The sequence below is a fragment of the Pleurodeles waltl genome, chromosome 7 (genome assembly GCF_031143425.1).
Source record: "Pleurodeles waltl isolate 20211129_DDA chromosome 7, aPleWal1.hap1.20221129, whole genome shotgun sequence".
NCBI classification, from domain to species: Eukaryota; Metazoa; Chordata; class Amphibia; order Caudata; family Salamandridae; genus Pleurodeles; species Pleurodeles waltl.
Window position 1 is genome coordinate 564,670,011 of NC_090446.1, and position 13,199 is coordinate 564,683,209.

At 42.5% G+C, this 13,199-nt stretch overlaps 1 protein-coding gene across 1 annotated transcript in view; it reads left to right on the forward strand.

Annotated features, from left to right (window-relative positions):
* Positions 1-10,584, forward strand: part of HCFC1R1 (host cell factor C1 regulator 1) — a 67,182-nt gene extending 56,598 nt beyond the window's left edge. Inside the window, exon 6 of the mRNA XM_069244326.1 lies at positions 9,394-10,584. Coding sequence (XP_069100427.1) covers positions 9,394-9,631 — 238 coding nt within the window. The 3' untranslated portion in view covers positions 9,632-10,584. The remainder of the gene's footprint in view (positions 1-9,393) is intronic.
* Positions 10,585-13,199: the final 2,615 nt, after the last annotated feature.

Sequence of the window (13,199 nt, forward strand, 5' to 3'; positions counted from 1 at the left end):
AAATAAAGGGGTCTCTGCTCTGTAACATTTCATAGTTTACAAATGTTTTACCTGCATGTAATGAACCAGACACTCCTACCATTATGATGTTTGCAATGTAGAAACAGATTTTGTCACAGATACTGTATGTTCAGATGCGTATCATTGTACTTAATAGCAAACTCTATTGAAAATTGTTAAAAAAGTGATAGAGTATGTAAACATCTACCTCCTCCTGTAACCATCACAATGGATGCCTCACACACTGGCTGAGGGCCCCACATGGGATCAGGGTTACGTGGAGCCCAAAATATGCAGTAAAAAACATAAATGTGTTGGTATTCAAGATGGTTTTTGTAGCACTGAAATCCTTTCAAACATAGATAAAGTGAAGAACAGTACGAGTCCAAACGAACAACACGACAACCATGTTTTACTTCAACAAACAAGTGGGTACAGTGTCAATATGTCCTGTCCCCCCTAGCAGAGGAGATTTGTACATGGGCCTTACAGAGACCAATCAGTCCAGTGACATTACCAGAAGTACAAAACACAGAGATTGGCAGGTTAATCAGGCAAGTAAGCACTTCACACAAGCGGGAGCTGAAACAACAGGTGGTAGACATGATATTCAGTCAGTGGGAGACAGCATCAATAGATGTCTTCACAACCCACAAAATGTCAGAGAGTTGCAGCTAGATTCCCTAGCTGACTGATTTGTATTGTTTGCTCAAAATGTTATTAAAAATTAATTTAAAATGAAAAAAACTACTATGGCACTAATCCTAATCTTCCCGTAGTGGGCAAGCCAGGCTTGATTCTCTCAACCTAGTAGAGATGGCATAGGACAGGGTACTACCTCTGCAAGTGCATAAGGCCCTACTAATGATGCAAGGGGGCAAGCTATCTTCCCACACATACTCAGCTTGGAGAATGCGGACACCTACTTTTATCTGAAAGAACAATGTATGTGTTAAGGAAAACTAGAATACCATCCACAAGGCAGTGCCATACCGCAAAATGGAACAAATTCAGACATTGGTGCATTAGGGGAGTGCCCGAAGTCTACTGGGTGCAGGACACAACCATACTTAAATACCTCACTTATTTACTTGACGAAGGTCACTTCACTAAAAGTGCTTTTAGCAGTTGTAGTGGATAAATATAGCTGAGGATGTCACAACTCAAGCTGTGTAATAAGCAGAAATGTGTTCCAAACACGAGTCATTAAGAAATGTATGTAAGGTGCAGAAAGATTGGCATCCTGGGGGTAGAACCCACACCACAGTGGAACCTTAATATAGTGCTTACCTCCACTCATGCAACCATCTTTTGAGCCGAAGTACAGTTCACTGCAGGGTTAACTTTTTTACCGTAAATTTTGCCTTTTTGGTGACTTTCATCTTGCGTTAGACATTAGAAGAGCTGTCATGTATTACATTCAGGGAGGAAATACATTTTTATTATTTTGCTCAGGCCTCAAAATGTCCTTAAGTAAGTAAGGGGATTATAGCAAGATAGATTGTTCTGACAATCCAAAGATGCCATATGTCAGCATAAGTTGTTGGATGCAAAATCACAAGCACACGCCATAAGAAAGTGCCAAACCACCTGTTTGCAAATTCAAACTAATTGTAACTCAACCTCCCAAGAGTATAACACCGCCACAATGCAAAGCATGTGAATCCAGAAAAGATTCACGCTGGAAAGCAAAATGGTTTGGCAGCTTGAATAATTTTCTGGAGTCGTATGCAACCCCCTTCAGCCCCCAAAAGATGATAAATATTTACAACAGGAGAAGGGAGAAGGAGTTTGAGCAAAGAAACAAGCCACAACAGAGGATCACTAAAAAGCAATCTAAAGATGGCGATACAGAAGGGCTTCTGGAGCATCTATTTAACATCATTCAAGGAGGGACATAGCACTCAATGGTCGATGACGATGCTTCTTAAAAAAATGGAAAGAAGAAAAGACTACCCGGACCCTGCTACTTCCTGGCAGAGTAATGCACAGCATGTGAATCCAGACAATTCTTCAAGCTGTAGAACTTCTCCCTGTTGTGAGGCTGGGAACCCTCATAGCCAGCATTAACATAGAAGTGCCCATTTAAAAAGCTGACCGCAAGGAAACCCTCAGAACTCTGCTCTTCTCTGAACAGTTTTTTTTCTTTGGTTTCTCCTTGGAAATTGTCTTCTCTCCACTAACAGAAAAATAAGTCGAATTTTCTGCCCCTTTTTCTGTTTGTGGCTGGCTGGGCCCTTGGAATCATCCAAATGACTGATGTATTTAAATCATGTTAAAAATATGTCTAGAAGGTTTTACTACAACTACCCCATTGAAAAATGTATGTAAGTCTACTATGCCTACATTGAGGCGGCCTTGTGGCAAGGAACTGAGATGTTCCAGAAGTCTACCCACAAGATTCTCAATGACATAGAGACAAGGACCGTACAAGATTTCCACGTGGTGGAAGGTTAGAGAAAAGTGCTCTTGTAAATAACTCTAAAAAGCTCATGTTGGCACCTCAACCACAAAGAACTCTGGCCACTCCTACCCCTCTGCTGTCTGTGGCTTTTTCTAAGTAGCAGTCTTCTGGCATATATGGCAAGATCATAATAAACATGTCAAAATCTAAGAGCAGCAGCATCTTTTATCTTCAGCTTAAACTTTCTTTCTGTGCAAAAGTGCCATTGTTGACATCAAGTAAGTCCTAGTCGACTTAGAAACTTTCTAAAGGCTCCACTATGGGGGTGGAGGTAAAGTGTTTTTTGTCCTAAGAAAATCTCCCTCATCATTGACAAGTCGCTCTTCATTGATGGCAATCAAGATGACTCTGTAGGTAACAACTACATCAACAGTAATGATGGCATCTGCTTTGTCTGACAGCATTGTTGACGCCCTTGATGATAACAACCCCTTCCTTAGTTTTTTCGTCAGTGATACCACAGACAACATCTCAGTTGATTATCTCACTGTTGATGGTACCATTGATAACATCCTCATTGACTATTCCACTTTCAACCTCCCCACTGTTGACAATGATTTTTCCAGTTATTTCTCATAGTCCTTTGGCTTCCAGGGCACACTTGGTGTAGTCCTTTTTGCCAACTACTGTTACTCCAGTAGTTCTGCTGCAAATCCTAGAAGAACTTCTATCAGAAAGCAGCAAAATCAGTGGACTGGAAATTGCCCATGAAAAGACTATCCTAGGGTCTGAAACTGAACATGATGCAGATCTGGATTACCAAGTGACAAATCCACACAACTTTGAAATTCACACGAAACCAAGTCAGAGGTACCAGTGGATTTCCTTCAATCTGTTTAATACATCACAGAAAGGTTTTGTCATTGCTTACCCCTGCTTGGGTATTATGCTTTATCAGTTCCTTAAAGTGCGCCTTCCCTACAACTGCCAGAAATAGCAGCAAGAACACCAGGCGAGTAGGAATTATTTCCGATAGCTTTGGCTACAACTGCAAGTGCGCAATATCCTCAGCTGCCACTTGAGCCATCTCCTTCATTCAAACCACTATACAAGTGTCCATGTGTTGCACCACAAGTGTTGAACGAACAACAGTTTTCAAACGCTGATGTTTTTGATCAAGGTTAGAACGTTAACATTTATAATGATGAAGATGAAAATAGGAACATTGTTTTGCCAGTGGACTCTTCACCAGAGGCCAAAGTGATCAACCAAGTCCTGATCCCCAGCCCAGAGACTCACCCCCAGATGATATACATCAATTTAATTATCTTATTGACTGAGCTTCTCAAAAACTGTTTGGAGAATCCTAAACGTCCTTGCTTTTTGTCACAAATCCAGATGCTCAATTAGAGCCAGTCCACCGCTTGACCACTTGTGGCAAGAAGGCTTACTATGTATGAAAAAGCCTTCAAAAGTATGACCTGTGTAGCTAAACTGAACCAAAAATATAAACCTTCTGAATAGTTCTGGCCTGTGTGCTCAACCAGCTTAAAACAAACTCTGTCATTTCAGGATTAATCGCAAAATCCCTCATCACTATGTCTTATGTCGCCAGATAAAGTAGGTTGATGCTTGTATACAAAGGGCAAGAGAATTAGGGCATTTACTTAAATGGTAGTGATAATCTCCCAGCACCAGTGCCATTCTGGTGTTAAATGACATGTGAGTCTGGCAATGCATATCAGCCTATATTGAAAAACTGCTGGCAGACTGTAAAGAACAAGCCATGGCTATTCTTCATGAAAGAGAAGTGGTAGCCCTGATTGACGTTTCCCTAGAGGTTTCCAACAGCAGCATCAGGCACATGGTCACAGGAGAAGTAGTGCTTTATAAGGTTAAGGAACACTTCCTTGCAGACATGCAATCTTTGGTGGCCTGCAACTGTTTGGAAAGCACACCTGAGGCTTTGGAGGCCATAAAAACAGACATTGAAGTGGCAGATTCTGTGGGTTTGGTAGGAAGGTGGGTTCAGGCATTTTTCCCATTCTCCTGCAAAATTACAACAGACCACTGAGTCCTGGACGTTGTCTGGTATGGACAGTACCATAGAATTCACATCCTTACCGCCTTTGATGCCCAGAACTCAGAAGTGTATCTGTGTACAAGGAATCAGAGGCAGGTTTTCCACCACAATCCACTGTCACTTTGCCTTCTTGACTGCTACAGACTTAGTTTTGAACATGCCTTCTCAATCTCCAGTCATCTTGGCATTGACAAGATCAACTTTCACAATCAGGACATACTTCTCCAAAACGGAAGAAGTATTAGCCATGAGCAGAAAAACCCAATCTGACTCCACTAACTATACGTTCACACAAGATTTTACAGTATCTTTTGCACCTGGCTCATTCTGGTTTGATAGATTACTCATTTGAAGACCTGTATCTGACCTGTATCTGTAGTAATTGGTTAAAAACAAAATGGCCACACCACTTTTTTTTTTTTTTTTTGTAACAGAGTGGTGAATGAGTGTATGAAAGATACGCTTTGATCTTTCCGTCCAATAGCAAAATAATCTCCAACATGGGAATTAAATGCTCTTCATTCACTGGACAGGAAACACTGTCTGAAATTCTATCTGGACTGGACAGGAAGTCTGATCAACTGTCTTACTGCAGTGTTAAAGGTTAGCGTTATTGAAACGGGGCAATACCCAAATGGATTGCATCATGCATTGCCTTCTGCCACTGGAAAGCAAGCCTTACAAGCAGAGTTTAAGTACATTCCACCTGAGGCTTAGGGCTGCCTTGGCTGCTCTCTTTATTGGAATGCCTGTTGCCGGATCTGTAAAGAAGCAACCTGGTCCTCGACACATACCTTTGTGAGGCTTTACTGCCTCAATGCCTAGAAGTTGTTAGAAGGGGCAGTAGGATAACCAGCAATACACAACAGGTTTAATTAAGGTGAGCATGTTACTACTTCGTGAGAGTACATTTATGAAATGGTATGGTAATGGTTATTCAAACTTGTGATGCTATGAAACATCCAGTGTTGGCAAAAAAATGGATGCGTACCTGTAGCTCCAAATCTCCAACATTGACATTGTTCATAGATTCACATGCTTCCACCAACCTCCCAAGTAATTGGGTCTTTATTCTGCTGTGTGACATTTGGCCTGCTGAGAAATTCTGAGCAGCCTAGTCACTGTTGGGAGTTTGAGCTTTGAGTTCTGTTCACTTTATTGGCCAGAATTCAGGTCACACAATGAAGTGATTGAGCTGCATAAAGTCTGTGGCTGTTTTCAGCTTTATTTGAGTGTATAGACACTGTTATGTTAACATTGATTACAGAGGGCTTCTGGGCTACCAATGGGGGATTAATCAAGCCTTTGAATCTCTGAAAGATAACAGTGTTGGAGAACTGGAGTTACAGGTAAGTACCCATTTCATCTAAACTTGTTTGTTGCAGAAGGAAGCACAGAATGCAGTGATGTCCTATCTATGTACCTAGACCCCACCTCAAGGAAGATGCTTTTTTGACCGACATTTCTTGAGGCCTTTTCATCCCAAGTTGTGAAAGAAACTGGTCAATAAAATACATTGTTCATGTTGATGCAGACTGGCCACAGTTAGTGGTGTTTTCAAGAACTTGTTCAGTTTTCAAACTGCCACATAGGAATTCTTAGTGCTGGTCAGATCTCATCTATAGGGCAAGATCCTTTGCCTCAGCTTGACTGACTGGCTACTGAGATCTGTGTATTCAAAACCTGTAATACATGCATCTGAATTTTCTAGAACGTTGCTTGAATATGGCAGTACTTTTTCACAAGATCAGCTTTCAGGGGAAATATGTCCTGCGTCTGCTGTCTGCGAGAGGATGAATGTCCTGAGAAGGTTCTGTTACTCAAGTTCTGACCTTAGATTTTCATTGATTAGAAACCCATTTGGCTACAATTATTGCACATGTCCATCCCCGAACTGCGACCCAGACTAATTATCAGTGGCTGAGCTTAATTCAAGCAATCCACACATTTTTTTTTTGTTTTTCTTACTGCGATGCCGTAAATGTGAAGGTTAAGCCCAGCTTTGAGTCCTGTGCTCTGACATTGGACTGAAGCTGCGCCCTACTGACAAGGCCTAAATAGGCCAAAACTAGCCTGTAGTTGTTGGTTTTCCCATTCAGAGAGGACCTAGCATGTCAGTTTAGGCTAGACTGTTCCCATTGAGGCAGGATCAAAACTGATTTGCATATGATTGCTACCTGCCTTAGGTGGCATGGTGGGAAAAGAGAATAATACATTAAATTGCGGCTTGAAGTAAGGACCAGTAGCTGAGATTAATTCAGACAGTTCACCCCTCACTTTTTTATTTTCCTCAAATACTGTTGTTTGGCATCATACAGATGTAGTTCATGGAGATTCGCCAAAGACCCAACCTTTTCTGGCAGGTGAGTAGACAGTGTATTTCACTTGAATTGGCCCCCAAAATCTGTGCTTTTGTTTCTGAAGTTTTAGACTGTAGTTTAGCTGGACGGAGTTAGGGCAGTCTATCTATCCTTCACAATCCTTTCACAGGGAATTGCCTTTGTATTGTTCTCTTTCATTTAATATCTACCTTTTCCTGTGATGCTTGGTCCTGTGCCACTGATATGCATCTCTTTCTTTGCTGCTTGCTGTGTATGTTTTACTTAGACAACATTTGTTTAAACAAAAAAGCATTCAAATTTCGATTGTGCCCACCAGGTTCTGCAAAGCGCCTGGCCTTTGGCCCTGTCATAACCGGGGATACCATGTATGCCCCGCAACCATTAGTTAACATCAGGAAGCATTCTTTAAAACGTGTCTGTTTGTGTATGTTTGCATGTTTGCATCCTCACAGGTCTGTTGCTGTTCGGCCCCACAGATGTTTCCTTTCGGCAAGGTAGCAGGAATTCATTGGAGGGCCCACTTGCTAGGGATCTTAATTGATTTTTTTTTTTCTCCCTCCATCTTCACCCATGTCTCTTCTTTGGCAAAACATATAGGTGATACAGGACACTACCATTCAGCTTTTGCGCCTTGTCCTCTGAGCCAGGCTTGGGAACTTAGTGTATGGTGGTTAAGCAGGTGCTGTGTGCATAAAATTTAGCTCCCACCCCTAAGCTTGCACTGAAGGATGGTATTGCTGTTCCTCTGCCAGTGGGATTTTATTTGTGATTTTAGTTTAGTTTTTAAATAAGTTTGAGTAGTAGCTCATCTGTTCAGTTAATCCAGCGTAAGTATTCGACCTTGTGTATACTTTTAGTATACTTTTCATGGCTGAAAGTGATTTCATTTGTTGGTTGCAGTGTCCTTTAAAAATTCTTGCTCGCTAGGGGTCATTTCTGCCTTTTTCTCACTTCTTTTGGTTTCTTTATCTGTTGCTGTGATGAACTATTTTTGACATTTCTTGGTTGCTCAATTTTCACTGTGGGTGTTTTAGGCTGATAGCTGCCTGCGTTTTATTGCCGCATTACTTTCCTCCTACCTCCTCCCATGTCGCTGACATTTGTTTTGGCTTTATTCCAGTGCTGTCCTAGTTTACCCCTGGCTCCTAAAATAAGCTTATTTTACAAAAGACAACTCACTGCCTAAACATTTAGCTCACTGCTCACAAAAAATACAATATGCCCTCCTGGTAGAATGTAGCTACACATAGAAGCAACAATATGAAATTTGCAGAGCCTCATCTGGAGTCTCTCTCCGGGCCCCCTCCTTGCCAGCCCTCGGAGACATCCCCACATAGAGCATTGCTTATCTCCTATATTGGGGCCATAAATCTTCTCAGGCTATTCTGCTATTGTGTACTTCACTAGAGCTTTGTTGAAATGCGGGCAGAAATGCTTGCAAGACTTTTTATTCTGTTAAAAATAAAAGAAAAATACTTTTAAAGCCTTATTTTTCAATTTCTGTTCAGATGTTTACACTACCAGAGGTAGTGCAGTCATCTTCTCTTCTCTTCTCAAGGGCTTTTGATTTCTGATGTCAGTAGCCGCCAGTGACCACCAAAGCATGGCAGGAAAAGACAAAATTGTGAGACAGGTTTGAGCAATTTAAAAGTCCAGTTCTGAATTTATAGTGGCAATATCTCTAACTCAAGAAAATGGGAGAATTATTGCATTGAAAATGCTTGCTTAATATTTCAAAAACTATCATACAGTTATGGCAAACAACAAATGGATTTCAAGTTACACCTAGCCCCACCCCTTCCCGAATTTTGGTGTATTTTTACAAGTAGTTTTTATTGTGAACTTAAACATACATTGTTTTGCAGTAGGGAACTTTAAATGGAAAATATTTTTGGGATCCCACTCCTATTACTTTAGCCCTCTACACAGATCAGAATGAAACATAGCAAACATTGAAAGATTAGTCCTGTAAGAAGAATCTGCATGACAATTTCCAAAGTTCATGTTTACCAAAGTTGTGCATGTTTTTAAAAAATACTAAGCTTTCCCTGTGGATTTAGAATTATTTTTGCTGAGTGATCTATTGCCCTCGTAGCTCTGTGCATCTCCAACATGCAGGTTGCCCAGTGTGCTTAGACTCACATGGTCAAATGATATGGCTTTACACATTTCAGTGCTGCTCATCACTAAAATTACACTGACTCAGACCTTTTTAGAAGTATATGGATGGAATGAGCAATATGATAAAGTGCACACTGGTTTCCAAGGTTTATATCTGTAACACATGGAATGTGTCAGTAGTCCTGTTACAGTATGTAATGTCATGCTTGACTAAAGTTTGGTTATGTTCATAAGTACCTTCACTACTAGTGTTTTAAGTGTTTTTAATTCAGACATCATGCAGAACTGTAAGACCCTAAGGGGTTTAAGCTAAACCAGGCCTAGCACGTTTAGTTATTTTTTTTAATGAAAAGCCTTTTATTCAAAGTTCCTCATAGAGCCACAGTATTATAACAGAGTACTCATATTAATAAACTTAAATACCAATGTTCCATTTTCCCCAGGAATCACCCATGCATGGAGCTTGTTCTGTGGAAGCCACCTGGCAACCTAATCCACGAAGCCATTCGTTCTCTGACCCGGCAGCGGGACGGCTCCCGAGACCGGGATGGATGCAATGGACGCACGGTACCGCAGGTTACCAGCCGGTCCGTATATGCCCACCGTTTCAACACAGACAGCAGAGGGAGTTCACCTCGGAGGGGGGTCCTGCAAGACACTGATGATGCAATGGAGCTCTGAGGGAGTGGGTAGGGCCCGAGGTGGAGGCTCCTGGAAATGCCTGTCCACTTTAGCCACCTATGACAGTATGGAAGGATGTGCATATGGCGAACTTTCCAGATAAATCCAGCGAAAAGAATTGGGCTCAAAGCATGTCATTGGGATTGGTGGGGGTAAAGAGCTTGCTCATGTAAGTGAATACTTGATACAGAATAAGTGTCTGTTTTGCAAAAATATGACATATGAAGCAGGATGACTAAGAATGAACTAGTTATTACTGTGAGTAACCTATCCTTACTGGTTACACCGAGGACTGATGCCAGGCACTACAGGCTTTACACGCGGAGGGGGTAATCTGGAATGCCTACTCTGCCATCATCTCCTCCCTCTGAGCATCGCTATCAGCCCCATAATAATTATCCTTAATAATGAAATGTGCAGTTATCCATGGGACCATTGACTCTGTATCAGAGTAAAAATTGTTAACCTGGTTCCTGGGGCACTTGCTACAAAAGGAGTTACCTCCAGCTCCAATAGCTGCTGTTCCAGAAGTTTTACCACATTAGCAGTGATGCCAGAGTCTCCAAGTACATTTTCATTGGGCCCACCTTCCTAGCACAGTCCACCTGATTACCTTTCCATAGCTATATGAAGTGGGTGGTATCTTGAATGCCCAGAATCTGTCTCTGGCTCATCCACTTGAACAGACAGGCCCCCACCCCATGATGAGTCAGATCTCTTGGTACGTTTGAGGAAGCCATCTTTGCTAGTGTGCATAAAATTTCATGTCACACTGACTTGCCACACAGGTGTGTTTGTGCTCGATTCTTGTAAGCCGTGAGTTGGTTTTCTTTTTTTTACATTTCAGTTTTTTTAAATGTGAAGCCTGGGTGAGTGCTTTATGCGGTTTCAACAAATGTTTGAGTTTTACCAATGTCTTAAAATAAAGAGGTTCTTGACCCTTTAAAAACCAATGCGGAAACTCTAATTAGTGTTATTGTTTTTGGTAACATCGCACAGAGCTCCAGCATGCTTCATCACTCCCATAAGAATCTTTATTTAGGATTAATTGCAAATGTTTGCCTTTGTGCTTGTTTTAAAAAATAATAGAAGTGCTGGCTATTGTGGGGAGGAGGGGGTTTGTAATTGCTTCCCCAAGGTTTTATATGTTCTTTTTAACAGAGCTCTTCTGAGCCATTCTGGGATTTCCTATCTAAGCTCCGCAAGTCTCAGTCCCCATGCAGCCGGTTAACTTGGGGTTGACCAATGGCATCTTGGGAAAGCGAAGAGCTTTCTACAGCACTAGCCAAACTGTCCAACCAATTTGCATTACTACCAGGTGAGATAAATGTGTTAGGCTTTGTATAGGTTTCATCCTGATGGAATGGACATGGCTGATTAGCTCAATTGGGAGTACATGAATAATGGACACGGGTAATAGGCTGGTCCATAGGTGTTAACATCGAGAGAGATTCTAATCTCTTACGCATAGAGTTACATTTTGTGCTTAAATGTGCCAGTGAGTATTGTGTGTTTATATAAGGGCTTTTGAAAAATGCACTTTTTGACATAACAGTGCTTCATATTCTTGCTGAGTTTGTTATCCAAGAGGAAGCCTAGGTTCTTGGATGGTTTTTGTGTAGTATTGGTGGCTGTATACCCTAGTTAAGGGGAAAGTAGGGAACACTGGTAGGTTGTCTGAGGAGAATTTGAGGGTTTAGGAGAAGCAGTTAAGTGATAAGTCCTTTTAATATGATGCTTTTGGTACTTTGGGCCCTAAGGATTTTCACATCGCTCCAGCCGGTTTGCTGTCAGTGTGCTCACCCTTTCTGCAGCCTAAGCCTCTTGAATATGGTTCAGGTTTTGCACCTTTGTCGTACTCAGTGCCACCATGCTCTCTGGCCCCTCACACGTCAATTCGGGTTCCAGCACCAGAAGACCTGGAACCAATTGTACTTTCTGACTCTGAGCCAGCATCAGCTCAACTGAGGCGACATCCAGATGTTGACATTCCGCAACTTATACTGAACCTGTAAGACTTAGGCATGATTCTTTTACCTCATAGCCATGCACATACACTTATACAGTTCCCCAGATTTTTGTCTTGGACTCTGCTCAGAGCCAGACGTGGAGATAATAATGGAGAGGATGTGGAAGAATTTGCGTACATCCTTTGCTGCTGTAATAAGGAGAGATGCGCAAGCCCTGAACCTGATCTCCCCTCTATGGAGGTTAAGCCAAAAGTCCTCAAACAGGTTTTACAGCCTGCCCAGCCACCCCAGCCACCCCATGAACCTCTGTAGCCCTTTAATGAGTCCCTCACTGACACACAGTTGGCATGGGGTCTAAGCCACGCTCTTCCCCTCCATTCAAGTGTCAAGTTGTCCATTGCCGTAGACCTCACCAGGTGACCCAGACTTTGTAACTCAGCATCCAACACCTGAGTTTGGTGGTACAGGTGTCCTCTAGCAGAGCAAACCCCAACACCTTTCAGATTGTTACCTGCCCCGACAGGAAGTCAAATCCCAAGCAAATGTTCTCCTTGGTAAGTTTTTCCTGCTGATCCGGAAATGCAAGTTTGCTGCTAGGGCGTTATTCCGATGTACTTTGGGAGATGGTGGGTGAGATCTTACCTGCGGTCCCAGAAATCTTACAAGCTTCATTAGCTCAGGCCATTCAGGATGGTGGGTTTGTCACCTGCCCGGGCCTGGACACCTCAGACTGTCTAGATGGGCACTCAGTGCTTCAACACATGCATGGATGAGATCCACAGGCTTTTCATGGGATGTCCAGTCGTCCTTAATGGTCATGCCCTTTTGACAGCTCCCGAATGTTTGCCGAAAAGGCAGATTGAGCCCAAGAACATTTTAAAAAGAGCTGAACCATGACACATTCTCAGGGTCTCTATGCTTCAGTCTGGCAATCTCTTCAACAATTTTGCCCTGATAGGTTATATGCCAGGGGTTTGGCGTATCAACAGTTGTAGCCTCAACTCCTGCACAACAGTCTCCCCAGCCCTTTAGAGGTTGGGACCATGGGTCAGGCAGACAACAACCCATCCATCGAGGACAATGTCCCTTTCAAACTTCTCTTACCCCCAAACCTCTCACCACCAAACCCTGACTGCAGCTGCAAAAACTCTTTAGTGTGCTGTTAGCGGCACACAGCCATCCAGTGGAAAGCAGCACCAGCCACTTCCTGCAGGGGTGGTAAGATATTACATCGAGAAATGGATACTGCAGCTTGTCCATCGGGGTTACAGCCTCTGTTATCTTTTGAACACACTGCACCTGCCTCCTACTGTGGAATGCCTGTAAAGGGCTCTTTATCCATTTTATGCCTGGAGGTTCAGGCTCTGTTGACCCAAAAAAAACGTAGAGAGGGTTCCGACATCAGAAGTAGGGACTAGTTGCTAGTCACATTACTTCCTTGTACCAAAGAAGGGCAGAGGCCTCTGTCGTAATCTAGACCTTTAACCTCTCAGTGCCATCCAGTGCAAAGACAAATTCAGGATGCTTACGCTGACCCTTTCTAATCTTTAACCCCCTACCCTTTCATAGTCTGTGCAGTGGCTGTTGGAGGAACATCA